Below are 27,729 nucleotides of genomic sequence, written 5' to 3' on the forward strand. Positions count from 1 at the left end.
TTTTTTTTTAATTTGATTTTTTAATTTTTATAGTTTTCTTTCTCATGAAAGAAGTAAATTATGATGTTTTTTAAACGAGTATTCACATAATATCGACATATCAAGAATAAAACAAGTATAGTACGGTCATAGTCATCTACCGTAAACAAGTCAATACGGAACATAAGCTAGTAACAGATCGGCCACAAGTCAAGGCACTATTTTGTCAGGAAATTGCTAAACACTAGACATAATTATGTACATTTCATGTCATGTACATAATCAACATGAATCAACATTATATTATATAACGTGATAATGAAGAAACGCTGGCTATTATTATAATTACTGTTTTACAATCACCGTGCTTCTACACACGGACAAATTGCCTAGCCTATCCACTGTACACGACGTCCCGAAGTATATATTTAAGCCAAATATTGTTAATTTGAAACCTGTCTAGCGGAATACTATACAATGTGCTGTACGCACGAAATACGTAATACCGTTCATACAACTTCAGACAAACTGACTGATACTATACCATGTTTTGCATGTTACATATAATACTTTTCTAACGCTTGCCACGAAAAAATAAAAATTATTATTATATGATATTAGTGAGTTATTATGTATTGAGGTATTGAATATATTTGATAAGCAATTCACAATAATGATGAACAAATGTGAACAATAATTTAACTCTTTATCACAGAGAAGAGAAAGAGGGGAGGGAGTGAAGGGGAGGGAGGGAGGAAGAGAGAGAGAGAGAGAGAGAGAGAGAGAAGAGAGAGAAGGTGGTATCATCACAGGATTTGCCCACTATTAACATGTTTATAGGCAATCACTCAAACAACTCCCTATACACACGATACACATGTATACTTGATATTGACGTCATTGCAACACGTGACACATAAACATGAGAGGTATGTTTGCTTATGAGAGTTCAAGCACGTGTTGTATATAATGGTACAAAAGGTAACCTGAATGTTGCTCGACATAACAGCATTTTATCATGTAACATGTATTCTACCGTATCTCATGACAGATAGAAAGATATACATAATTACTTGTAGTGTAATTATAGGTAACATGGAAGAAGCCTTCACATTTCAAATAATCTGAAAACGCCGGAGGCTAATTTTCGGAAAGGTCAAGTCCGTGACGAACGTAATAAACATTAATTGTATCCTTGTTTTCATCCACACTAGTGAATTGATTTTTTTTATATGAAAATAATGCAACAGTAAAGTGGGTACTTATATTCAGAAATAGAGTAGAGCACAATGACAAAGTCTGGCCTGTGTTCATCTATATTTTCATTGAAAACAATCATGTTGATGTAGGATACTCGTCAACTCCATACAAAATTTCATTCGAAGATCTAGCTTAATTCTACATAAAAATGCATCAGTTGGTTTCTTCAAATCTCTTATATTGAATGAGCCCTTTCCCGTTAATGCGCCTATATGACGTTATCAGCTTTTTAAAAAAAACTTCGAAAATGTATGAAAATACTGAACATTCTGCATAACGACCCGCAGGGAAATAATGGAAGAAATCCTAATATAATTTTCATAATTACAGTAATAATTTGCTCAATTAACGTTTTATTAAAGTAACTTCGAGTTGACACAAGTTTCTATCAGATGAGAGAGAGAGAAAAAACGAAAACAGAGAACGAATGGAAAATTTTGGTTTTTTGATCAAATGGTATGCTCAACGATCACAATTTTGGGGAATTATGATATAAATTGTAATCTGCTAATAGTGGCAAGACATATATGAAAATATCCTAATCACAAGTCTTATTAACATCAATAGGACATTTCTACGATACTGAACGGAATAATAAAAACTAAACCACAATAAATACTACATACATTGACTTTGTATTATCTATAATCTGTTATATTGAGTGGATTTTTCTTTGAGGGAAAGTGCAATATATAATAGTGTGCGCCTAAACAGTGAAAATTTAAATATTATGTCTACAATACTGGAAATGATGATTAAAGTATATATCTCACAGAAGGTTTATACACAAGAAACACTTGATTCACAGTGTTTGTCCAACCACAAATCGAGATTTTAAAAGAGAAGAAAAATCCACCGTGACAGTTACATGACAGGACAAAAAACTATGAACGATGCACAGAACAATGCGCAAAAATGAAATATTCTCGGCCAAAAACTGGATGGGGGGGGGGGGTAGACTTTGCTTTTATTTCTAGTATCACGAAGTCCTTGTTTATACTTCATTTGCTTGACAAAAAAAATTCTTGCTGAACAAAAAAGGAGGGAGGGACTAACATCTTGATTTAAAAATTTGCTATTTTATCATTTTCCTTGTGATGTATAAATCCCGAGGCACAGTAGTGCACAAGCCTAGCATGCAAACTCAAGATATGACTTCTTTAAATAACTCCATCACATTTCTGCCCATGCAGTCGCTAAAGACTTTCAGAAGGGTCCGACCATTACTTTGGCGTTCTGGCATTACATATGCCTACAGCGTCTTAGGAAAATCTGATGAAACGCAACGGCATCGTCTAGGTCGCAATGCGCTTTTTTCACACCTTGTAGAAGAGTTTTCTTGATTCGGCGTCCTTTTGGAGAAACACAAGTAGTCGCAGTGCCGGTGATTATGGCCGACGCTTGATCTGCATGAGAATTTCCTGAGAGCGCTGCTGCTTAACTTAATCACTGCGTCTTAATTACGGTAATCGCAATGAGCACTCAATTTTTGTGCGACCTGTGCTTTACAATGATGAGGTTTCATGGTGACAGCTGAAAACATAAAGACAAAATTTGCAGAGCATCATGTGTAAGGCAAAATTAGTTTAAAAAAAACAATTGCAATCCGTTTTCAAAAGGAGCTAAATTTTAAACTGAGAATTATCTTTCGTAGATCAATATAATAAAGCATAAGCATTGTAAATGATCCACTTTCGGACACTTGCATGCTTGTTTATACATTAGCAATATTCTTTGATTTGTAATTTATTTACAATTTAAATATAATCCCTAAGCATTGGTTTGAATATAGCCGAGGAAGAATATAACTTTCGCTGCTTATATATAATCTACACAATATATATTACATATTGATTACAATAATCAACTGCATGATCATCTCCATTTTAGTCCACATCTGCTTCTAGAACAAAACCATACCGAGACGGACGCAATTTTATTTGTAAGGCCCATCTTTTATAAAAGCATTTGAGATGTCAACGGAATTCTACACACACACATTGTTGTATCTGCCAAAAAATTACAGATAGCATGGGGTTGAATAAAACCCCTTTTTTGTGCTCTTAATTAAATACCACGAAAAAATGTCGATAAAAAGGCATCATGAAAATGAGGCATTATTCAAGACTGCTCTTATTCTTGATTGGCTTGTTTTCGTTTCTTTCTCTCACTATGATACAATATATACAACCAACAGGATAGCATAAATATTGCGACAAACTTTGGCGAGTTGTTCGTGAATAAAGAAAAGACGAAGCGAGAGAGACGGTGGTAGATATGCGAAAGCGCTTCGATCGGGTGAGGTTTCTTTTCTCAGAGCGCTCATTTCGCTCTCCCCGCACAGATGTATTAAAAAACAACACAGTCAAGGAGTCATCTAAACAACGGTCAATCTCTCCTCCAGCCGTTTCGCACTCTTTTCAAGCTCTTCCGTCTGCTGTTTATGCAGTTCCGCTTTCGCCTTCGAGTCCTCCAATGGCTTAATGGACAGACGCCTCAAGTTCTCGGGGATGGCATCTTCGGGCAGGGCGTCGAGTCCTGGTTTGCTCTGCTTCTCTGGTACCCATTTTTTCCACCTCTGGACTAAGGGGATAGCGAGGGTGACGACAGCTGCTAGGATGTAGATACCGCCGCCGATGTAGAAGGCGACATCGAAGGATTGCGTTAAATCGTATGATGCACCTGAGATGTCGAAACAAACAAAAGGGCACTTTCAAAAAAAATGAAGACATACGCAAGTTTTAAGAAGGAAATTGATACGTGAGAATTTATTTAGTTGGTACACCGCGCCCTAAACGACCTGACTGCGATCTGATACTGAAAATTTGCAATAGCATTTGATATGAAAATGCAATTTTCTATAATCTTATTGATCGATGATTTGAATAATCATATGATTAATACAATTCAAATTTAAATTGATTTTAAGCTCGGAAGTGCGATCGTCTACGATTTGAAGCCCATTCCGGTGTTAGTTTTCTTATAATTTTTTAGAACCTACATCAGAAAGATGATGTTTGTTTCGATTTATGTATGTAATTGCAAAAATCCGAAGATCGCAGGAAAATCGTATTGGGTGCGATGGGCTTAACAAATGGGACATTAAGTGACCGAAAAGACCTTGGACTTGCCTTATTATGCTATTCAGGTGTTCGGCGACGTGACTGAAAAAGTACCCTTCGTGAATTTGATTCAGACAAGGACAGTTTACACTAAGTGTCATCAAAGCGAAAACAGATGTTTGTTCGCCACATTTCTGTTTGAACACTACTCAGTTGAGTGTTCTAACTATGGTATCATGATCATAGCTCTTGACCCATATACTGGTAATCTTTGGAACTATATCGTGTTAAATGACAAACCACGTGTTACAATCTATCATCAATTCGGGACGAAACCTGTTCTTCGGATTCCCCGACAGCGTTGAACCATGGACCCACCATTGTCAGTAAATTATTGTAACAATACCGATTGGAAATTGATTACCCGATATTGTTCTTCAAGTGCTGATACGACAGGAGCAAAGGTAGAGGAAAAGTTTATGCACTGCGCCAAAAATAGAATCTTGCTCAGAATTGGGCGATAAAAGAACTATAGTAGGAAATTAATGACGTTGGAAAGAACTGGTATTTCGCAGTTTGGCGGCCTTGATCAGTGGGCAAGTCTAATAAATTCGGTCACTTTTGTGTGTCTCATATAAGGTGTGTTTCAAACGTAGAATTACATCATAGGTGTCATTTCCCTTTGGATTTAATAAGACTGATCTAAGCTCTAACAGAGCTATCATCTTAATGCAATGACCACCTATCTTTTTTCATCTGGCCCATACGTTACGGTAACAAAGTAGCATAGATCTGTCCCATCATATATTTTGTTCAGAAACCATGGGAAATGCGGCATGAGATATTGAAGATCATTATACAAAGAGAGATTGAGGTTCAGCGGCAATTACGTTGTAAAACCTCAACAAAAATGTATGCAAGAAAGTTCAAATCCACAGCCCTCTTTCTCACGAGGTTAAACAATTCTACAGAAGGATATCAAAGTAGGAATTACTGATGTGTTGGAAGATGATACGATAAGCAAAATATAAACATTACAAGGAAATTGAAAGTGTAGATCTGCAGCGAACCACATTTAAATCAGAAACTTTTGTTTAAAAAAAAATGGAATGTCGACACCAAATGCTATAGGGAAATGTCAATTCTTGCTGTGGCATATTTGTCTCGTCACGATAGCCTAGTTTCGACGTCACATTGGCTATGATCCAAACCCAATGCAAACAATAAGGTGGAGGTGTGTCTGATAAGAAGGAGGTGTGTCACATGGTACCAAAGGTCACTTGATACCAAAGGTCACTTGATAACAATGGTGTGACAGATCAATCGTGGCTGATAGCGAGTTTATCACCTCAATGCTAGATATACTTCAAACTTATATTTTCCATTTCCCCCTCTTTTCCTTATATGGATTTTCAAAATGCATCCCTGTGCACTCCATTTTAATGTTTATACATGTTCTTCTATTTCCCAATTTTAAGGAGAACAGTGGAATGTGTTTACACTTCTTCTGTAGGAATAGTGGGTATCCTAAGATCTCATACATAACTTCTCATACTTTGCAGAGTTTGATGTGACGTTGGACCCTTAGTTAGCCAGGCACAACCCTCAGAAAACTCTGGAAACAACCGATGGCAGTTTAAAATAACTCGCAAGTTGCAGTTAAGCGCGTGAGAGTATGAGAACACTTTGAATATGTACATAATGTTTGTGATTGAAGTGGATGATTCCATGCAATGTGTCCCTTACGACATTTGACTTGTATTCATTTTATTTCATCCAGAAATAAAGAGTCTCTTGATATGACCATTGATTCGTGGTTATTCAATGGCCATCTGACGATGATTTCCCTATTAAATGTGGACAAAAGTCGTAACGGACAAATTGCACGGAATCGAACAAGAGTGTTTCCATGGTGTTCAAGGTCTAATTCATCACCAAAGCCAGGTAAAACTACCAGAGGTATTTCCTAAAAGGTGCATGTTCATTACCAGCATTATAACAGAATACAAATCATTAGAACTTTCTTCGTACAGAGTGACGGGTTTACTAACCTGCTATTGAAGGGCCGAATGTAATACCGATGCCAGCGGATAGTAGAGTCCATGTCCATGCCTCTGCTAATAGCTTGTGACCAAAAAGATCCATTGATACTTTGAGCAGCATGCTATTCACAACTCCCGTCAGCGTACCCACAACTGTGAGATACAAGAAGGAATACAAAACAGTTTTAAAAGTGAGGTAAATCATTGCTTTGGGAATTTGGCAGACAATAATTACCGGCAATGGAAAACAGCAGAGCAACGGAGGAAGTTCTTTAATGTTTTAAGATAAAATCTTCAATTGACAATTTTAGATAAAGAAAGGGGGTTAGCAAGAGTGTATTACACGAATCTATAAATTTAATGACAACAATATTTAAAACAAAAATACAACAACCCATGATATTAAACATTCCGAACTTCAACACAGGGCCCAATAATAAACATTTAACAAACTCTAACCCTAAAGCTCATGTATAACGCAATTCCAACCCAGGTCATCCCGATGGTCTGTTTTCTCCAAATACAATTTAACCCGCCGATGAGTTCAAAATTATGTTTAACAAAGAACTTTCGTTCAGGCTTCAATATTGAATTTAAGCTTAAGCTCAGCGTCGTTTAATTTTTAGTAGAATGCAGGCCTAGTATGTGTTTGAAAAAAGCCCAGAGGAACAGTCACTGGAGCAACTTGCATCAGCCTGAACTTACCTATAGCGTAGCCATAAAGTCCAGGTATGGTGTCAATGACTAGAAGACACATCGTCACAGCACCCATGATAAGGTTGCAGATCGGGTATACATACACGGTGTGGAAAGGGATGTAATCTCCGAAGATGGCCGAACCACCACGGCCGATCATATCCGACAACCCGAAGACCATTAAAACATGGACTCCCTTTGCTGATGGGATGCCTATCGTTTCCATGTATTTTATCTGTAGAGAATAAAGAGAATACTTTCAAGGATACGTTCAATTTTCGATTTTTTTTTTTTTTTTTTATTTAAATTTTTTTTATTTTAAATCCATCACTCCAGGGAAAATTACAAACGGATATTTTATTTTTGCAGGTGTTCTGTATCATGTAGATTTCCTATTAGAAACAGTGCATCAATAATATTCTACAAAAAGGAACACACATTCGACTTTTCAATTATGAAGTATACATGATGTTTTAAACCTCGTTTCAATTCAATTATTATAAACAATGCAGTAACACCCTCTGGTTGTGGCTACATCTCAAGTCCTGAAAACCATCCCTTATTCCTGCGTAAAGACACAAATGCCGAACTATGATTTTTAAACACATCATTCAGTATTTCAAAAGAATATATCCCCAATAATGGAGTTCTTAAGCTCTTGACAAGATAACGATAATCATGACAGTCTGTATGCAACCAAATTATTTGGACAGTGTAGAGGTAAAGACATACTTCTCATACTTACAAAATTAACAAATGGAAAGATGAGTGACATGTTCATAAGAATGTTGGCCAAGCCCCATAACAAGATACCAGGCGCCTTCATGGTGTGCAAGAAAGCCTTGATATACTGTTTCGTTGTGTGCTTTGGCGTGTTGTCTGGTACAGGAATCCTTATACTGTCCTTCCTTGACCATGTGCTATCTCTTCTGATAAAACTAACAATGCTGTCCCGTCTGTTCATGGAACTGTTTCTCCTCATCTTGCCTGTGCTGTCTTTCCTGGTGATTGAGCCGTCCCGTCTTCCATTCTGATCATTCTTCCCTGAGTTGCTGCTTCCCTGACGTCCCTTCGACCCACTGCTTCTTGATCCGTTACTTGACAGTTGTGATAAGTTGCTATCGTTTCGCTGGAGCCCTTCTTCCCCATCGTTCGGTAGCTGAGTTGAAGGCGCGAATGTCACGCTCTCCTTTCTCGTTACTGGTGCCGTGCCTGTGTGACAATTTTGGTTGATATTCTCGTTACTGAGTGCGGATTCGTCGATGGTTGACAACTGCGTGCTGAGGAGAACGGGTTCGCCAAGTTGGAAGCTTCCTTTTACTGGGATATACCCATTGGTCTGTGATTTGAATACATTGTCGTCGACCGTGTTGATCTCGTCATCATTGTAGTATTCTTCCTTGTCTTCTGCGTCTTCCTCTTCAGAGATTGCAATTTCAACGTAGTCGACCTTCTTCCTGAAGAGGCAAGCGCAGAGGAGCCCATGAACTAAGAGGCAACAGCCGAGGATGATGAAGGTTTTACGCCAGCCGAATTTCTCGCACAGAAGCTCGACAGCGGGATTCAAAGTAAGTGAACCTGTAACAACACAAAAGTGGGTGGAAAAGTGAGTATTTTCGTTCAAGTTAATGGTATGTGAATTTTTGACGAGTTAGGAACAAGTTTTGACTTCACATTCCCACTAAAATTACAAAATCATTTTTTTCTGTTATTCTCATTAAATTAATCTTACTTTGAAGTATCGTCAGATGTAGAATCTATAGTTTTGCATGATACTTCGTTTCCTGCTTTGCCTGACTGACGTCACGATTTATTTGCAAAGAAATTAATTGTTCATTTCAAGGACATCTAGACATGTTTAATATGATTCAAAATGAAGGCTGTCATACCAATTCAAAAAAGTTACTTCAAACTTTTTGCCAGATCTACACTCGACTAAGTGTCTAGCCGCAAAAGCGGCCGCTATTAATTTAACGAGAGGGAAAGTTTCTAGTTTTGCAGGAATCGACGGAATACATACTTAATTTGATTTAAAGGGATGAGAGGAAAGGGGAATGATTATTTTATACTGACCTATACTCCATCCGAGTGTGGCGAAACAGGAGGCACGGGCGCTGTTCTTCCTTGGGAAGTATGTCCCGACCAAGTTGAGTGATGTGTTGTCAATGAAGTTGCTGCCGACACCAAAGAGGAGACTGTAGGTGACGAAGAGGTAGTATGGGTTAGGTACGGCAGCCGACAGAAGGAGACCTGCGCTGCACAGGATGACGCCAACTACGGCGACTTTACGATGTCCGAAACGCTTGAAGAGACCGGTCGAGATCGGCGATGCTGCGAACATTATCCCGAAGGCCACTGATCCTATCCATCCTGTAATGGGAAAATAAAAAGAAATAAGATATGAGAAACGTGCTATTTGACTTTAAATCATTTATCACAAAGGCGGAACCAGACGGGACCACGAGGGTCTGGCCCTTTTAGTTCCCCCTTTTTATCTTCTTTCTGCTCATCAGAGAATTAATGAGTATTTTGTTTCAAATCATTAAATTTAATTACCATAATTGATGTTTTCTCTTTATTTCTCTTGCCTGCTTGTCGAAAAAATGAAAGTACGATCCCCCTTAAAATCTTAGGTTTGCCTATTCCTCGAGTGTCGCAGATATAATACTTTCTTTCATTGCTACAATACATTTCACAGGGCTGTCATTTCTTGCGCGCATGTTAACGCACTATGGATCACAAGTTTAGAGGTTCGAATCCCCGCCACGGCGTTTATGTTTTTTGACAAGGCATTCAACAACATTAGCCAGTAGCCACACTCGACCCAGACTCAGTAAATGGGTAATCGGTACAAAGAACTTCATCGCATGCTCTAGCGCCTCATCAGGGCAACCAGATGAAATGCAACTATGAATATAACGCAGTACATTATCAACAACATCATCATCATCATCAACATCATCATCATCAACATCATCAGCATTACGATAGATAACTGTTGTATTCAAAATTATTATGTACAGTATCTTTATCATTGCTAGGGTATTATCTGCATGCGAAATGAACATCTTTTTGCAACAGGACAATATTTACCATGCAAGAAAAAGAAAGCGAAAGAGAAAGTCATCGAACTGAGTTTACAGGTAAGATAGGATAGTGGGCGTTGATCAAAAAGATATCCTTTAGGGCGTTTCCTGTATTCTCGTTTCTTATTGTTTTAATTTGTTACACACATTTAATACCAAGTTTTATCTTACCGAGTTTCCTTCCTCTTCAAGCAAACCTCGTTAACCTCATTTCTTTCTTATCTATATTGTGCAATTGTAATGCAATATTCTACTTATATGCGTCATGGTAGTTCTATGGTGGCCCTGAAGGGACATCGCGAATAGACTAAATCGTGAAAAATATGCGATAAAATTCACGATATCGTCAATTTTATCGCATATTTTTCACGAAGAAATTCACGAAATTGACGATATCGTGAACTTTATCGTGAACTTTTCACGATGAAATTGACGATATCGTGAATTTTATCGTGAAAAGTTCACGATATAAAGTTCACGATATCGTCAATTTTATCGTGTACTCTATCGTGTACTCTATCGTGTACTCTCCTGACGGGCGCTTCGTAAACAAAACCAGCCCTAGCTGGGGGAGACAGAGAGAAGGAAAAAAGAGAAAGGGAAAGAGAAGATAAAAGGAAAGAAAGAATAAGAAGAAGAAAAGAGGGAAACGGGGGGGGGCGAAGGGCTCTTGCCTCCTCCTCACTCCCCCCCCCCCCCGCCAAAAAATAAATAAGGAGAGAGAGAAGGGAAAGGGAAAGGAAAAGAAAATATAAAAGGAAAGAAAGAAGAGGAAGAAGGAAAGAGGGAAACGGGGGAAGGGCGAAAGGCTCTTACCTCCCCCCCCCCCCCCCGCCAAAAAAATAAATAAGAGAGAGAGAGAGAGAGAGAGAGAAGGGAAAGGGAAAGAAAGAAGAGGAATAAGAGGGAAACAGGGGAAGGGCGAAGGGCTCTTGCCTCTCCCCCCCCCCCCCGCCAAAAATAAATAAGAGAGAGAAGGGAAAGGGAAAGAAAGAAGAGGAATAAGAAGGAAAGAGGGAAACGGGGGAAGGGCGAAGGGCTCTTGCCTCCTCCCTCCCCACCCCCGCCAAAAAAATAAATAAGAGAGAGAGAGAGAGAGAGAAGGGAAAGGGAAAGAAAGAAGAGGAATAAGAGGGAAACAGGGGAAGGGCGAAGGGCTCTTGCCTCCTCCCCCCCCCCCCGCCAAAAATAAATAAGAGAGAGAAGGGAAAGGGAAAGAAAATATAAAAGGAAAGAAAGAAGAGGAATAAGAAGGAAAGAGGGAAACGGGGGAAGGGCGAAGGGCTCTTTCCTCCTCCCTCCCCACCCCCCGCCAAAAAAAAAAAAAAAAGAGATAGAGAGAGAAGGGAAAGGGAAAGGGAAAGAGAAGATAAAAGGAAAGAAAGAAGAGGAAGAAGAAGAAGAAAAGAGGGAAACGGGGGCGAAGGGCTCTTGCATCCCCCCGCCCAAAAAATAAATAAGAGAGAGTGAGAGAGAAGGGAAAGGGAAAGAGAATAAAAAAGGAAAGGAAGAAGAATAAGAAGAAAAGAGGGGCTCTTGCCTCCTCCCCCCCTCCCGCGCCAACAAATAAATAGGAGAGAGAGAGAGAGATAGAGAGAGAAGGGAAAGGGAAAGGGAAAGAAAATATAAAAGGAAAGAAAGAAGAAGAAGACGGAAAGAGGGAAACGGGGGGAGGGCGAAAGGCTCTTACCTCCCCCTCCCCCCTCCCGCCATAAAGGGAAAGAGAAGGGAGAGGGAAAGAAAATATAAAAGGAAAGAAAAAAGAGGAAAAAGAATAAGAAAAGAGGGAAACAGGGGCGAAGGGCTCTTGCCTCCTTTCTTTTCTTTCTTTTCCTTTCTTTCCTATTCTCCCTCTTTTTCGTTTTTCTCTTTCTTTCTTCTCTTTCCCTTTCCTTCTCTCTCTCTCTCTCTTATTTATTTTTTGGCGGGGGGCGGGGGGACGAGGTAAAAGCCCTTTGCCCCCGTTTCCCTCTTTTCTTCTTCTTCCTCTTCTTTCTTTCCTTTTATCTTCTCCTTCCCTTTCCCTTTCCCTTCTCTCTCTCTCTCTGATTTATTTTTTGGCGGGGGGAGGGGGCCGGGCAAGAGTCCTTCGCCCTTCCCCCGTTTTCCTCTTTTCTTCTTCTTCCTCTTCTTTCTTTCCTTTTATCTTCTCTTTCCCTTTCCCTTTCCCTTCTCTCGCTCTCTCTCTGATTTATTTTTTGGCGGGGAGGGGGGGGGAGTGAGGAGGAGGCAAGAGCCCTTCGCCCCCCCCCCCGTTTCCCTCTTTTCTTCTTATTATTCTTTCTTTCCTTTTATCTTCTCTTTCCCTTTCCCTTTTTTCCTTCTCTCTGTCTCCCCCAGCTAGGGCTGGTTTTGTTTACGAAGCGCCCGTCAGGAGAGTACACGATAGAGTACACGATAGAGTACACGATAGAGTACACGATAAAATTGACGATATCGTGAACTTTATATCGTGAACTTTTCGCGATAAAATTCACGATATCGTCAATTTCATCGTGAAAAGTTCACGATAAAGTTCACGATATCGTCAATTTCGTGAATTTCTTCGTGAAAAATATGCGATAAAATTGACGATATCGTGAATTTTATCGCATATTTTTCACGATTTAGTCTATTCGCGATGTCCCTTCAGGGCCACCATATAGTTCCCATTCAGTATGTATACCTGTCAGTTCTCTCTCTATCTATGCCCCCCCCCCCTTTCCCTCTCTCTCTCTCTACCGCCCTCTCTTACACCATGGACCTGCTCCCTTTCATTCTATCTGTCTCTCTGTCTCTCTCTCTATCAATCTACCCCCTCTTTCTCCCTCCACAATTATCTTCTCCCCTCTCTCTCTCTATCTCTCTCTTTCTTTTCTCCCCATTATTTTCTCTCTTACTGCGTACTCCTCGCCCCCTTACCTATGCCCGATTCCCCTACGTCTTTGTCTTTTTCACAATCTATCTGTTTCTTTCATTCTCTCCCTCTCTTCTCCATCCCTCATTTGTTCATATGTATGCATGTCTCTATAATGTTTTCATCATACTTTTCATGTCTCAATCATACCACATATATAAACACCCCCATCCCCTCCAATCGAGCCCCTGCTCGGTAACGCAATGTAATAAACAGGAAATGTCGTTAGTGGATTGAGTCGTTCTGTCTTGTACATGAACTCGAACATGGGATTTCTATTTTCTATCAGGTTGTTGTTATTTCCTCTTCGTAAATTATGACTGAACGCTGAGGGATCTGAGAGCCCATTCAATGATGATAAGCCACAGCGCAAACATACACACACACAGCTGATCGTAATTCATTACATGCCAAACGAGCACTTACACGGGTTCGTCTCAAAGTCACCTTCAGAACAACTTGGCAGGTTGTACGCTGCTCCATGCAAAATATGCATGAAAGAAATTAAAGTGACAATGGAACGTTCTGAAGAAATTGATACACACACAGATATGAAATACAAACGCTTTCAGTTTTACAGAAAAACAAAACTCTCAAAGTCATTGTCAGAGCAGTCGGCAAGCTGAAATTAGGTTAAGTCCCATACATTCCACGCTCCATGTCGAACAAGAAAAGCAGGGGGTTTTAAAATATGATTGCTATAAATTATTATATGAGCCTACACCTCGTTAATAACATACAGCTGAGCAAAACGATAGCAGACAGTATGCACCAAGGAGTTATATTTATATTTACACCATTGTGTCCTCGATCCCACCTCCCTGATCGGCGTACTTATCATATGCACTTATTTTGTAAGCTAGAGCTACAATTTTATACAGGCTACCTGCATTGAGCCTGAGGGATGTAGGTTTGCAACTGGCTCAGCTCACATCCTGTAGTAATCATTCTAGTTATCATTTTTGTAATGCAGGAAGGAAATCTCTTTTAGAACAATAAGCCTAGAACTTAACACCATAAGGAAACAGGTCTATAGGCATTACAGGTGAGACAATGAGTGTGAAGAAGAAAAAAAAAGAAGTAGGGTCGAGAGTAATTACTAATTAGCACGAAAGACCAATATTAATTTAAACCTTTCATAAATTTAAGAGTCACATTACACTGCAGGAAAGAAAGCGTTTGCACAAAAAAAGGAAATGATCAGACAATTTGGACGCAAAAAGGCTGTTAATAACTACATTATTTTTAAGCTTAACCAATATGTAAACCTTATATTTGGTAAGCGAGAATGATGATCGGAGTTAGCCTTACCTAGATCTAAAATATTTCAAAATACAATTTAGTTCTCCATTATTGCAGGGTTGAATATTTTGTTGGGTGCACTTGCCTTTTGTCCCCCCCCCCCCCCCTCCCCCTGGACTCCATTCCTGTCTACCTGTTGGCGTCATGCACAGTAATGCACAGCGGTAGGCCAACATTCACATGCAAATATGATGACCATGCATGTTCATGTCATGAAAACATTATCAGCATGAGATTCACAAATTTGCTTCTCAGCTATTGTCTCATTCTGTTCCGTTCGACGTTTGAATCCCCAGTCTAAACTCCCAAAATTGCCATAGCGATAATTAACTATATTAAAACCCCAAAATCCAGGAATGACCTACCTAGCTATTTCTCCCTTTTTACAACTGAAACATGAAAGTGTGTCGACCTTCCTTGGCTTGGTATTTCTTTCTTTACCCTGTGTGCATCGAAAAGCACTGTAGTGAAAATGCAAACATATACCCGCATAATTCTTTTAAAGAAACCACTTTGTGTTTGCTTGTTTGTTTGGTGTTTTTTGTCATGTACATTTCCAGTGATACTTTGGATGGAGTTACGTCATAATTATAACAAGAAGTACCTATACTAGTATGTTATCGTGTCATATCTAATAGTTTAGTTGGGACCTGGCTGGCTTGAACGAAGGTCATTGTCCGTGTCAATGCCCATGGATCGACTTGATATGACCCTCAGTCATGTCCCTTCTGCTTAAGGCTATGGAAGGCTATACTTGAACATGCTATTGTTTATAGAGCTAAAGGAAGCCATTGTTGTTTTCGACCGTACTTTCTTTGTGATTCTGAAGATGACTTTGAGACCACCCGAAGATGCGACAGGCGTTCCACGGTGCTGAATATCAACAATGGAATGACACGTACAGACAAGGGTGGGGCCGTAGGGTTGGGGCCATGTCGTATTTTGATTTTCATTTCCTTCCTAAGTAGTAATCCCAAATGGTCGAGCGAGCCACTCTTCAAATGCAATTAATGCAATATCATACAAGCCTCTTGCTGCCTACAATTCCTAGCTGCAACAAAATGTACAGGATACATAAGTGGGCCACCGATGGGTAGTACGCCACATGCCTTCAATCCTAGACCAGGCATCGTAGCTTAACCCTAAACCTAACTTTAGTTTATACCCACATAGCAACCCTAACCCCCATGCTCATGACGAAATATAAAGCCTGGAAAAAATTGTCACCGGAGTAAAAATGAGCACTAACGAATGAAGGGAGGGGTCTACCTAGGGTGAGGCCTCGGCCGCCTCACGAACTTTTAGCACCCCCCCCCCCCCCTTCCCAGGCACTAATCCATAATTAGCAGCGGTCAAAGATGTCACATAATTTACAATATCATGCAAGGAAGCCTCTCGCAACATACCGGACACCTGTGGTCTTCGAGGGTGAACAGAGGAAGGAACTTTGATGAACCTGTATCATTTAATGTAACCTTGGTGCCCTCTATACGATGAATTGCAATTATTGCATGGTACAGCCGCATGTACAAAACAAACATGAATTCATTATCTACAATAGTTGATACTGGAACGATTTACCTCATGAATACCACATGAATAGTATATATATCTATGTTCATCGTTTCAGTTTGCTTATCTGTTTACAGCGAGGTCAATAACAGACTATTATGCAACAACTTGATGCCATTGATGTCTCCGATCCTATGTATGGTGATGAATATCCGTTACTGATTTCATTCCACGATTTTATTTTTATTGTGAGCAAGTATTATGTACTTGAATTTACCAGATATGACTGGGTTCAACCTTTCTGTACTTTTGTCAAGGTACTTTCAACCCTCTCTGTATACCATAGCGAATTTATTGGGGTGAACTGAAATTTTTTGTGCGGAAAACGGAAAGCAGACAATATCCACAACCTTTTATCGTGATAGTCTATATTTCAAAAGGTCATGGACAGTGGGAGAAAAAGAAACAATGGAGAGAAAATAGAGAGGTCTAAGGAACTGTGAATCTCAAATCAGCTATTATGTCAAATAGGGAAATGAGACAACATTGGAAGACGAAAGGGAATTTAGAGTCTAGACTGAGATAATTATACACTACCTAAAGGATAAACTAAACTCTACTCTATGTGCTATGCCAATATTCAAAAGCAAAGTACAACTTAAACCGTTTGACATCACCTAGCTTTTTCAAAATGCATGTAAAATTTAAGTATTTAAACAAAAAAGATCCTCTGTTCAATGTTATATAATTATAAATGTTCTCTCAGATTTTTAAAAAAAACGTGTGTTTTGGTCCAGGAACTTCCAAATCATTCTCTTATGGATGCCAACAGTCCTGGCTGTAAACGACATCATAAAATCCTTTATGATGTCGTTTACATCAAGGAGTCACCTCCCTGTTTACAGCTAGGACAGTTTGCATCCATAAGAGAACGATTTGAAAGTTCCTGGAAGAAACACACCTATTTGTTTTTCGAATCAAAGAGAACATGTGTAATGGTGCACTATGGCGGCTAGGAAAATATCTAGCAGGTCATTTGCACTTTGCTCGCGGAAGAGCCCAAAATGGCAACAGGTGGACTGACACATTTACACATTAGCCGGATAATATTGCATTTGTCATGCTGTAAACTCTAATCGGCTAATTACTAATTATCTTTGCATTTCCTGGACTCAATTAAAGAATAGAACTTTGAGGAACTTGGCCATCGTGACAAGGCTCTTGTTGGCTCTACGACACATGCGAAGATTCGCTGCATGTTCCACTTCCAGTTTTAGCATATAGGTTTTACAAACCTCAGGCTCAGGCAGACTTGCAAAGATAAATTAGTTTCCTCATATTTATCATACAAAGTAATATTTCGTTTCCCATTTCTCATATAAAGTGATTACTAAAAACTAAATCTAGTCTATACTCTGATATTGAGAAACGTCGATGACTAAAGTCTTACAGATAAAAAGGAAGAGAGAAATAATCGTGACGAGGAGGCACTCATCAGCCATTGCAAGCCAAAGCGGTATATACCAAACATAAAATATTCATTCAATGTTGATTGTATTCTGAAATTGGAGCTACTCCAATGATGTCATAATTCTACAAAGAAGATGGACCAATCAACACTGTTTTTTAATGACTGTTTTCTCTTTTAAACAATCACTTCCACAGGCCCATTCAGACTGGAGTTGAAGGACAGGAAAACCACCAAAAAGAGAGGAAACTGGGTCGTCTATTTTGACAGGTGTTGGTGAAGTTTAAAAGCTGCCAGTGAACAAACTCCATTATAATACAGAATGCTAATTCAGTGACATTTTTCAGTCTGATAGCCATTTTTGAAAGAGCATATGGCACATTATCACAAGGATCGAATCCAGATTTGGTTATCAGTCTAACCGTGAACTCCGTAGTCAATTTATGATGTAACAAGACACACCCACACGCACACCCACACTGATAGCGTCCCCAGTTCGAGTAATAGTAAATTCCAGATAGTACAATTTCCGTTAACTTCCTATCACTGTATTGGTAATTATTTTAGTTAGTTATCAATTGAAATAGTACAATCACCTTTCGATAGTTTGTCGAAATCGCAAATTCATTCATGTTGCTCCCTTCTTTTTCGAATTTCAAAAGTTCAAGTAAACTTGAGCATATTGTAAAGTTTTACTTTGAAAGTTGCTTTTCTTGATGTATGATTGTCTGTGAATGACCGCAGTTACATACTTACATGTACTGTGAACTACTTGACTAAAATAAACAGTGTTATTAGTCATTAGTTTGAAGGGAAATAGAACCAGAGGAGAAGACGTGATAAATTTGTTCACGATATAAGAATGAAATATTATGCACAATTATTATTTGGGTGGCTTAAAAGTTAAAACAGGGTAACAATGAAAGGCCCGTCCTTCTTCAACAGCGCATTCATGACCGTATATAGACCACGGTTAATTATTACTTCATACAAATTATTTTAATATAAAACAAAACAAAGTACATTTTCTCAGCAAGATTTAGAATTACCCGAGTTAGATATTTGCAATATGTACAACGCGACTGTACGTGATATGGAATCCATACACGCCTTATTATAATATCGAAACATGATTCTTGACCCCGTGGGCGCACAGGTCACAAAGTGTTTTCAAAAGCTACATGTAAATTTGACATGTTTTGAAGGGCATAAATCCAGCAATGAACGTTTAAAAAAGATAATGTGAAGCTTGAAGAATGGGATAAACCCAAAGTGTCTAATTTCACTCGGTCACATGATGAAAATATCGTCTCTCTAGGGTCTAGGTCGGGTCGTAAATCCGAAAATAGATCTTACATTGAACTTTGACACCGTATAGATGATCAGTTTCATACGAAATGGAAAGTAGGGTTTCAAAAGTCAAAAAATAAAAAATAGTCCGCTCAAAATATGCCCGATTTTATACCCTAAAACTGATATTGATAACATCAATTTTCATTGCCTTGTTATTAAACGACAGGAGAAATCAACCGTCGCCTAAAATAGTGCGGAGGGAGAAGAAAATGGGTTCGAAAATATGAAACACAATGTCTTCTTTTGAATGAATGAATGGATGAATGATTGAATGGATGAATTATGGATGAATAAATAATGAATGGACGAATAAATGAATGAATGAAGAGGTGAATGAAAGATTGAATGAATGAATGAATAAATGAATGAATGGATGAATAATTGAATGAATGAATAAATCAATGAATAAATGAATGAATGGATGAATACATGAATGAATGGATGAATAAATGAAATGAATGAAGAGGTGAATGAAAGATTGAATGAATGAATAAATGAATGAATAAATGAATGAATGGATGAATAAAATGAATGGATAAATAAATGAATGAATTGATGAAAACATTAAAGGATTGATGAATGAATGACAGATTGAATGAATGAATGGATTGATGAATACATGGATGAAAGTAAATATTATAGAATAAATATCCTAACACAATCGCAGCAATCAAGGAGCCATTTATAAACACTTACATCGTGTAACAATGATCTTTATCTAAGCAGAGCCTATACATTTTCTTTCTTCCCATTGTTTCTCATCTGATCACGTGTACAAGTTTGTTTAAGAATAAGATGATGACTTATCTGGAAATGTTACCCATTATAGATAAGAATTCGATAACCTCATTTTTCGGATACAATAAGTACAATAGAAAGATGGAAAATTGATTGCCTGTGAACAAATAGGCAATCTCCTCGGGTGTTCTTATACTTTGGACCATTTATTCTACCCCCTCTCTACGGGCTAATGACAGTCATTAACGAGTCGGAACAATGGAGGAGGAACGTATTTTCGTGGTATTAAACAATCTTAGAGCACGTGAAAGAAATATTCGATAAACAGCATATGCGTGTGTCTCACATGCAACTAACTAAATGTATTATGGGTTCGAATTTTCGAGGGAGATCTCCCTTGAATCTTTTATTTCGGAGCTCGGACTACGATATAGAAAAAACGAATTAAGTAAGACGGCCCCAAAGCGGAATAAATTGATCCAACAAATAATGGGTTTGATTTCAAACTTTTCGAAAGCAAGACGGTGTGGACTTTAGTACACAAGTGTAATTCGGTTTAAGTTACCGTCATAAGAGACATGAATGGATGAGGGTATAAGGAAAGGTGGTAATATATAGGCCTTCCTGTTTGTTCCGTATACAACAATCGACGAAGAAAATGAAAGTAATCGGATCTCAACCCATTTCCCTGAGCATTTCACTCACAACTCCATAGTAGTCTGGCTTCAAAGAGTAGTTCAAAATCCCCGTTCTTGATGCATCTTCTTCTTATTTTGATGAATTTAAAAAAAAATACATATGTCTTTATTTATCTATATTTAATTTGTCTTCATGTATTTGTAATGACTCCTTTTGTACTGCGTGTAATATATACTTATACGACATATTTTCTAATGGTAATGATCCCGAGCCGAATTCCTAACTTAAACACTGGACTCAATACTATACCTACATTATGTAACCCTAACCCTTGGCTAAAACCTAAAACCATACCACAATCCTACTATAACGCTAACCCTATATCTTTAACGAAATACAATCGTTTCGCAAGAATCATGAGATCATTGAGGGAGTGGGAAATCCTTCTGTCTGAATAGTAGCCTAACCTCATTTTAATCGGACAATGACGGTTGAAAGAGAGTAAGGTTACAAGACAATACCAGTATCATAACATGTTTATAAATGATTTACCCTAGTTAAAGTAAGATGACTCTGCAGAAAGGAAGAAAGATCACATTAAAATGTCTAGGCACGTTCCAAAAGGGACGTCTTTTATATTGTTTGCGTAATTATTGTTTTTTGTAATATATTACGTAAAGGAACTTCGCAGACCCTATAATTAATATGAATGAATATGCCTACTTAAAAGCTATAAAGTATTTAGAATTCCATTTGCTTCAAACTGTTTATTATTTTAGTCATTATATTTCTTAATGTGCCATACTAATATATATTTTTTGCAAAGGTTGCAAAGGTTCTTTTCTTGGTTTAACTTTGACAAAAGTTTAGAGTGAATGTTGCCTGTGTGATGAATTTTTCTTTTCGACAAAGTACATATTGCTCAACCTAGCCTTATCTACTTTGGTCAGAATGATGATACGGATGTCACATGATAAAGTAGAAATTTCGCAACTTTCGTAAAACCTTATCTCTTTGCGGTGGCTAATTTAGCACCTCTATTACCGGTTAGCGATCCCAATACAATTTTGCTCTATTGACCCAAGTTGAATTTTGATATTTTTCTACTATATTGGTTAGATTAATGAAGTAAAAATGCGTGATGGAATTGCAGGAACGCATTTCGATACCTGTATAATTATTATCAAATCTATTTTACAGGGTAAAGTAATACTGGCACAATACATGGATAAGGAATGAAGTATAACGACTCAGAAACAAGACACCTTTTCATATTAAAAAAATTGCATTTAGACTTTGATTAGTCCGTTAATACCTTGTTTGATTTCTAAATGCTAAATCCCGAATTTAAAATTTAAACAAAAAAATAAATGAATAATTAGTTTTCAGAATTTAATGTGCAACATTTTGTAAATTATGCTATGCCGTTTGGTACTTTTTTTTTCTTCTTATGATTTCCCTTTAAAATGTCAATCTTTAAAGTACTAATTCTTTACAGCTTTCTGGAATTTCTTTTGCCGCACAATACACCTTTCAGGTAAGTCCTTATTATTTTCAAAATACTCTGAAGCTTTCATTCAACTGTATTCTGTGAATAGTGAGTTTGCACTGCTGTATAAAAAAGACGGTACACTTGTAGGTGTATATAGAAGAGAGTATACACTAGGTACAATAGGTGTAATGATGTCAATCTGACTTTTCAGGACCAATTCAGTCAGAAGCAAAATATCTTTGGCTTTAGGAATTGAGCTCGGAGTCGCCAGTCAGATCGCACCGCGCCCCTGACAATAGTAAACCCACTTCTTTTAGGATAATTCACAACGGCTTTCTTTTTATGATGAGGAGCTCTCTTGTGCATAAGAATAGTATTACCCCCGTGCGATTTTATTTTGGGATAGCCTCTGTAAAGCGGCAATATACTCTTTTTAAAAGGTGTGGAACAAAAGGCCTATCTGAACAACGCGGATAATTGCTTTCATCGAAGCCAATGACAATGGTTAAAGGACCGTTGCTTTCCTTGGATGAACATGAAAGGGGATAAGGAGGGCGTGGAGGGGTGGAGGGGGGTTGGGGTAAGAAAATCGGAGTGAAAGATGAAGCAAACTTGCAAAACGTCATTTAAAAAGCCAACTAAATCCTCGATAGGGAACTAACAATCTATAAACGTGTTAAAAAATAGTATTGATGCACTTGATAGTTGGGAACAAAAGGAATATCGCGTTTATTGTAAAGAATTTCAGTACATTTCTGAGTTAGTGGTATTCTGCCTTGTTCATTTCATTAATTAAACAGATGATTGCCAAAACAAATTAAAAGGCATTACACATTTTGTCATCTTATGGCCTAAATAATAAATATCAAATTTCATTATATTGTCTCTTAGTTATGATTGTGTCATAAGGCACTTACAGAGATACAAGTTTAACATTCTTTTGTTGAATTTCCAACAAGTAACGATGTTATTCGAAGCCATATTTGCGCAAATCTTGGAAATACCACTTCCTGTGGTGTAAGGTGTGTTTTTTGTTAAATTTAATTCCACCAATCGATTTGCGGTCTTCCGCGAAGGCGACAGGTGTTCATGTAATTCACATTGGTTGAATATGGCTGTGAAATTTGATTTTATTTAATACTAGCATATATGAGCATAATGGATCCTGTAAAACGTCATGTCCATCAAAGGGGTTTGTCTTATCAAAGTGGATTGCCCCCTGGAATCTTAATCCACTGTGTCTCGTTTAAGGGCAGTGATAATCTTCACGTGACGATGATTGTGAGATAAGGATTGGCGAATATTTGTCTGTCGGATTAGCAAAAGTCATAATCTACGAAATTGTGTTTGTTTTCACTATAAATAGGGGTATAGAAGGTGCCGGGATTAACGGTTTGAAGTCTGAAGAACGAGTAGTCATCACAGAGTCTGTCACAAAATGAAAGTAATCATTTTATAAAGTTTGTTTCAAATCAGTGAAATTGAAAATGTTTCGTTTGAATAGATTCTCCGCGTGGCACTTGAATATACAAACAGCAGCAATTATTAAGTTCAGGACCTGACTGCAATAATATATTCGAGACATCGTTTGATAATGCGTTTGCTTGGTTTCAACGTCTCGTGCACTTTAAAAACATAATGTCAGACTGACGGGAGATTTGACCTTGAACATCAAAATGGATGAAAAGAAATAAAGATAATGCCTCTTAGCATTCTCAATGTACTGAATGTATAGTTAGAAATAATATCGTGTTGTAACCCGGTGAGGTTTTGACTTTTAATGCACAATATTTAGGCCCTTTATTTGTGGTTTGCCCATTTCAAGTCCATCACCTAGAATCAGACATGACCAAACAACAAGACGGTGATCACATTGCTTCTCCTCCCATCTGCCTCATCCATTATCTCTCTCCATCTCTACCATACCTACCACTATCATCATCGTCGTCGTTACCACAACTATCCATCTACCACCACCACCACCACCACCACCCCCACCTGACCATCATCATCATCATCAACATCGCCATCATTAACAATCTTCATCTTCCTTCTCATCATCTTCATCAAAATCATCTCCATCACCCCCACCACCACCACAACAATCACCATCAGAACCATACCCATACATATCATTATAAAAGTATATCCCAAAGCTGTCTGATTGTCATTATGTCCGATTCATCCAGGTAAAATCATCTCGTGAATAATAAATTGACAATGTAATAATATCATGCCCTGCGGGATGCAGTCGGTTTTCATTTCGTATTGAAATGCTCGGCCTCGCTGCAGCACATGCGCACAGTGGTATTGTGCACCATGCATAACCTGTGTGCTAGCCCTCACTCAGAGATGATGAAATCGCGAATATTGCGACAACGAATAGAGCGTGTCAAGATCAATGCAGGTTTACAAAAGAAAATTCAACGACATGATAAATAGCCATTGCTGCGGAGATGTTATGTTTTCCTACTTGTGCCGTCATTCAAAACCAGTACTATACATTGTGTTTATCATGGCATGACTATATCATGTATATAGAGCTATTAAAATAAGTCTAGAATCTATAGCCTAAATATTGCCAATGCAATATACAGTTATAAACATAAAATAATAAGATGTGGCGACTGGTCTCTAATATCACTTACCTAATGCAAAATCGGATATATCATATTCGAGCTGTAATTTCACAAAGATGACTCCAAAACTGCTCAGGATACCCGTAACGGGCATTATGAGGAGGAAGGTTGCAAAAGTCACCAACCAGCCCCACGAATTCTTGAAAAAGCAACACATTTTGACTTGATTTGTTGCTCGTCCGCGACAAAAATGATTAATCAACTGCTATAACTCTTAGAAAACATCGGCACTTATTCCACAAAGAGATCTCATAGGTTTGGGTTCTGCTCGGTAAAATGAGAAGACGTTTAGATATAAAATCCAGACATCAATATTTCTACTGGTGCAACAAAGAAAAGGTAGGTTGTTGATGGCGAGCGAGCGCCGAACTTCACGGTTGGTTCAGCACTTCGCTGCTGCATGCACGATTGTGTGTGTATATCGCAATACTGAACGATCAGCTGGGGCCCATCAGCTGTTTCGACTATTGTCAACGCCTACAAGCACGGGCACAATCGCGCATAACTAATCAGGGTTATTATGACGTTTGGGGTCACGCGCGCTCATCCAGCCAATCACAGGCTCGCAAGCACACGAGCGATCCAGGCTGCCTAAAATTAAAGGGCTTCTTTCCCTTGTCGCTAAGGGTTTATGTCAAGCTGAAAATGCGAAGAAACTGTTCACGGCCAGGTTTGTTGACGTTTTTCTCGACGTAGTTTAAGCTGCTTAAAGTGTTTTTCGATAACAGTGGGAAATGTGCGGGCAACCATGCAATGGTAAACCATACCTAGCTGCAGTGCACGCACACGACAAAAATAAATTAAAGAATGAACAAATACAACTAAAAAACAACCCTCATCTTTACTTCATTATTATAGCACCTGACTTTGGCATTGCACTACAAACTCAAGTAGGGCTGTATGGTTATATTTGCTGGTGGAGTACTCTTTAAAATGTGTAACGTGATGATACTTATTTTTCCTGTTCCATTATTCTTGAGTCACGAGGTTTTGCCTTTGTTTATCAATCATCATATTGTTATTATATCTAGATGAACATGAAATCACTGGAATAAACCAGACCGCCCCCCCCCCCCGAATGCTTTTTCTGCTTTCATTTTTATTTTCCACACAACAAAAATGACCTTTGGACCTAGCATGTTTGCATTGGAAAGAAGCTACATTATACGACTGGTCACTGCTACACACAATGGCGATTGTATGCTGTACCAATACCAACTAGACTTTCTGTAACTAACAGAGTATTTCTCAATACAATATATTCTGTAGAAATATACTTCCTTAAAGCTTCTCTGTACTAGTTTACAGGAGGAATTAAACCACACTGCAAGGTCACTGGACAGGTGGTTATCTCATCAACTCAGCTCTCAATTAACATAAGAAAAAGAGTATCATGGGGGACCAATGGTCACCGATTAGGCATTGTTTTATACGGTATAGAGGGGCAAGTAGCTACAAGTAGGACAGTGTGGCTTTAAACTAAGGGACATATTTGAATTCACGGAACAGTCTTCTTCTTTCTTTCTTTTAATCATAGAAGATGATGGTCTTGGGAAATTGTGATCAGCCAACCATATTCTATTCGATTAACTTACACAATTTTGTAAACAATTATATTGTGCACATTTACTACATGAGTTCGAATTAAATGAAATCTCTATCATGAGTGTTTCTCTATAGACATAATTATGAATAACATGTAAGCCCTTATCACACATTCAATCATAAGATGTCACTGTCAATCTAATTATGTTCCTTTTGTTTTACGCCATTCTGTGCCTCATCGATCTTCCTAATATTCTGTTTCGTCCTGTAGTTATCTATCTTTTTTTAATTATAAAGAAAAACAACCCAGAATCCTAGAAATTTACGAAAGCGCCCACTAAACATTGTGAGCACTACTATGTTATTTGGACCATTTACTGTTGTTTCATGAGAAATCAGCTGCTTTGGGGGTGGGTGCAGGCGGTGAGCTTGAAATCATAACGCCATTACATCTTTCCTTAATGGCTCTTTCAAACGATTTCTTTTCATGATTATTCTTTTTACGAGCAATCATAAGGAGCTAACCTTGAGGAAAAGGCGCTGAGAACTAGAGTTTTGTCCTCGCGCAGCCATATGGCATAAAGAAATAACAGTTTATGTGTCCTTTGTTAAGACTGTAACTCTACTACAATAGAATAAAGTTTATTCTTATCGAAACTATAATACCAACCCTTTCAGTACTGTATGCGTAAACATGGTAAATAAAGCTAGGTACAATTTTGACTTTTGTTGCAAGGATGCTTTCAGTAATAGAATCAAACAAATTACCAAAATAAATGTAATCTAATCTTCATTTTAATTCGAAACAAAATTGAGGGTGGATTCATCTTTGATGTGATAACACTTGATTTTATGCACGACCAGAGGTACATGTATAGGATTTCAATTGCGTTAAATTAAAATCAAATTAACATGATGCAGTTGGATTAGAATGAATTAAATTATCATAGCATGTGTTATATATATTGATTTTTTTTTAAACGCAGATGTTTTGTGCAATTATTGAAAAATCAAACACAAAATATTCAAATAACAATAATGGTATACTATAATTGATTTACATAAAAAAGGACAACTTGAATACACACAAAATGCATATATATAATCAAAGAGTAAAGATAATGCAGAGGCCAACTATCATAAGTATGAATGCTTTGGTCGATATCATCACGGTTTCCTTCCTTGAATCACGAGTTTTACTTTCTTTTTTCTAATAATTCATTATAAAGTCATGAAGATGTATGTGGGATGATTAAATTCTGCTTTCATTTTTAATTTCCACACAAAAAAGGTGACCTTTGATCTCAAAAACTGTATTCATACACGATCGAAAACAATTTCAACAAACAAAAATATCAATCTAAAAACATGACAATCTATATCACGTAATCCCAACACTGCTTCTCTATGCAATACAATCTGGTTTACAGTTGATTTCCTCGAAGGTCTTTCCGATCGTCTTCAAATTACATTGCGGTTGGGTTCTATAGATATATATATAAGCTTTCTACGGCTTCAATGATTCGTTTTTGTGTTTTTGTTTTATTTGTAACTTGTATGCTTAGAGACAATGAGTGTAGGTTGTATCACAGCTACCAGTATGTTATTGTCACACTTTCCGTTTCCAAAATGGTTAGGAAATTTGCAAGCTGTAATGCCTCCGTCACATGTATTACCATGCGTGTCGTGCACGTTGATGTTTTGCTAATTTTCAATGAGTTATCATAAGAAAACAATGACATTAATCTGTCACTATTAATTCCTTTGCTCGTTATACCCCTTTTTCGTCAGTTACTGTTTGTCACGTTGTTTATTTGAATAAAAAAATGCGTGAATAGATACATCAAACAAAATGATTGAAAATGATATGGGGCTGAAAGAGGGCCGCATGAACCCTATCACATACCCCTCCCCCCCCCCCCCCCCCCGGGGGCCCCTCCCCAATCACTCTACTGCATCAAACATTCTCTCCCTTTCCCCCAAATGTTTGATATTATGTTCTCAAAACTTGGTAGGGAAG

At 38.0% G+C, this 27,729-nt stretch overlaps 1 protein-coding gene across 1 annotated transcript; it reads right to left on the reverse strand.

The window, feature by feature from the left end:
* On the reverse strand, window positions 1-24,635 carry LOC575976 (monocarboxylate transporter 9). Its single transcript, XM_776333.5, has 6 exons — window positions 24,174-24,635; window positions 9,113-9,409; window positions 7,785-8,617; window positions 7,049-7,274; window positions 6,353-6,496; window positions 1-3,921 (listed from the first exon to the last, which is right to left on the reverse strand). The coding sequence occupies exons 1-6, from the start codon at window positions 24,319-24,321 to the stop codon at window positions 3,617-3,619; spliced, it is 1,953 nt and encodes a 650-aa protein (XP_781426.4). The 5' UTR covers window positions 24,322-24,635; the 3' UTR covers window positions 1-3,616.
* Window positions 24,636-27,729: the final 3,094 nt, after the last annotated feature.

Source organism: Strongylocentrotus purpuratus, unplaced genomic scaffold, assembly GCF_000002235.5.
Source record: "Strongylocentrotus purpuratus isolate Spur 01 unplaced genomic scaffold, Spur_5.0 spur5_scaffold_5, whole genome shotgun sequence".
NCBI classification, from domain to species: domain Eukaryota; kingdom Metazoa; phylum Echinodermata; class Echinoidea; order Camarodonta; family Strongylocentrotidae; genus Strongylocentrotus; species Strongylocentrotus purpuratus.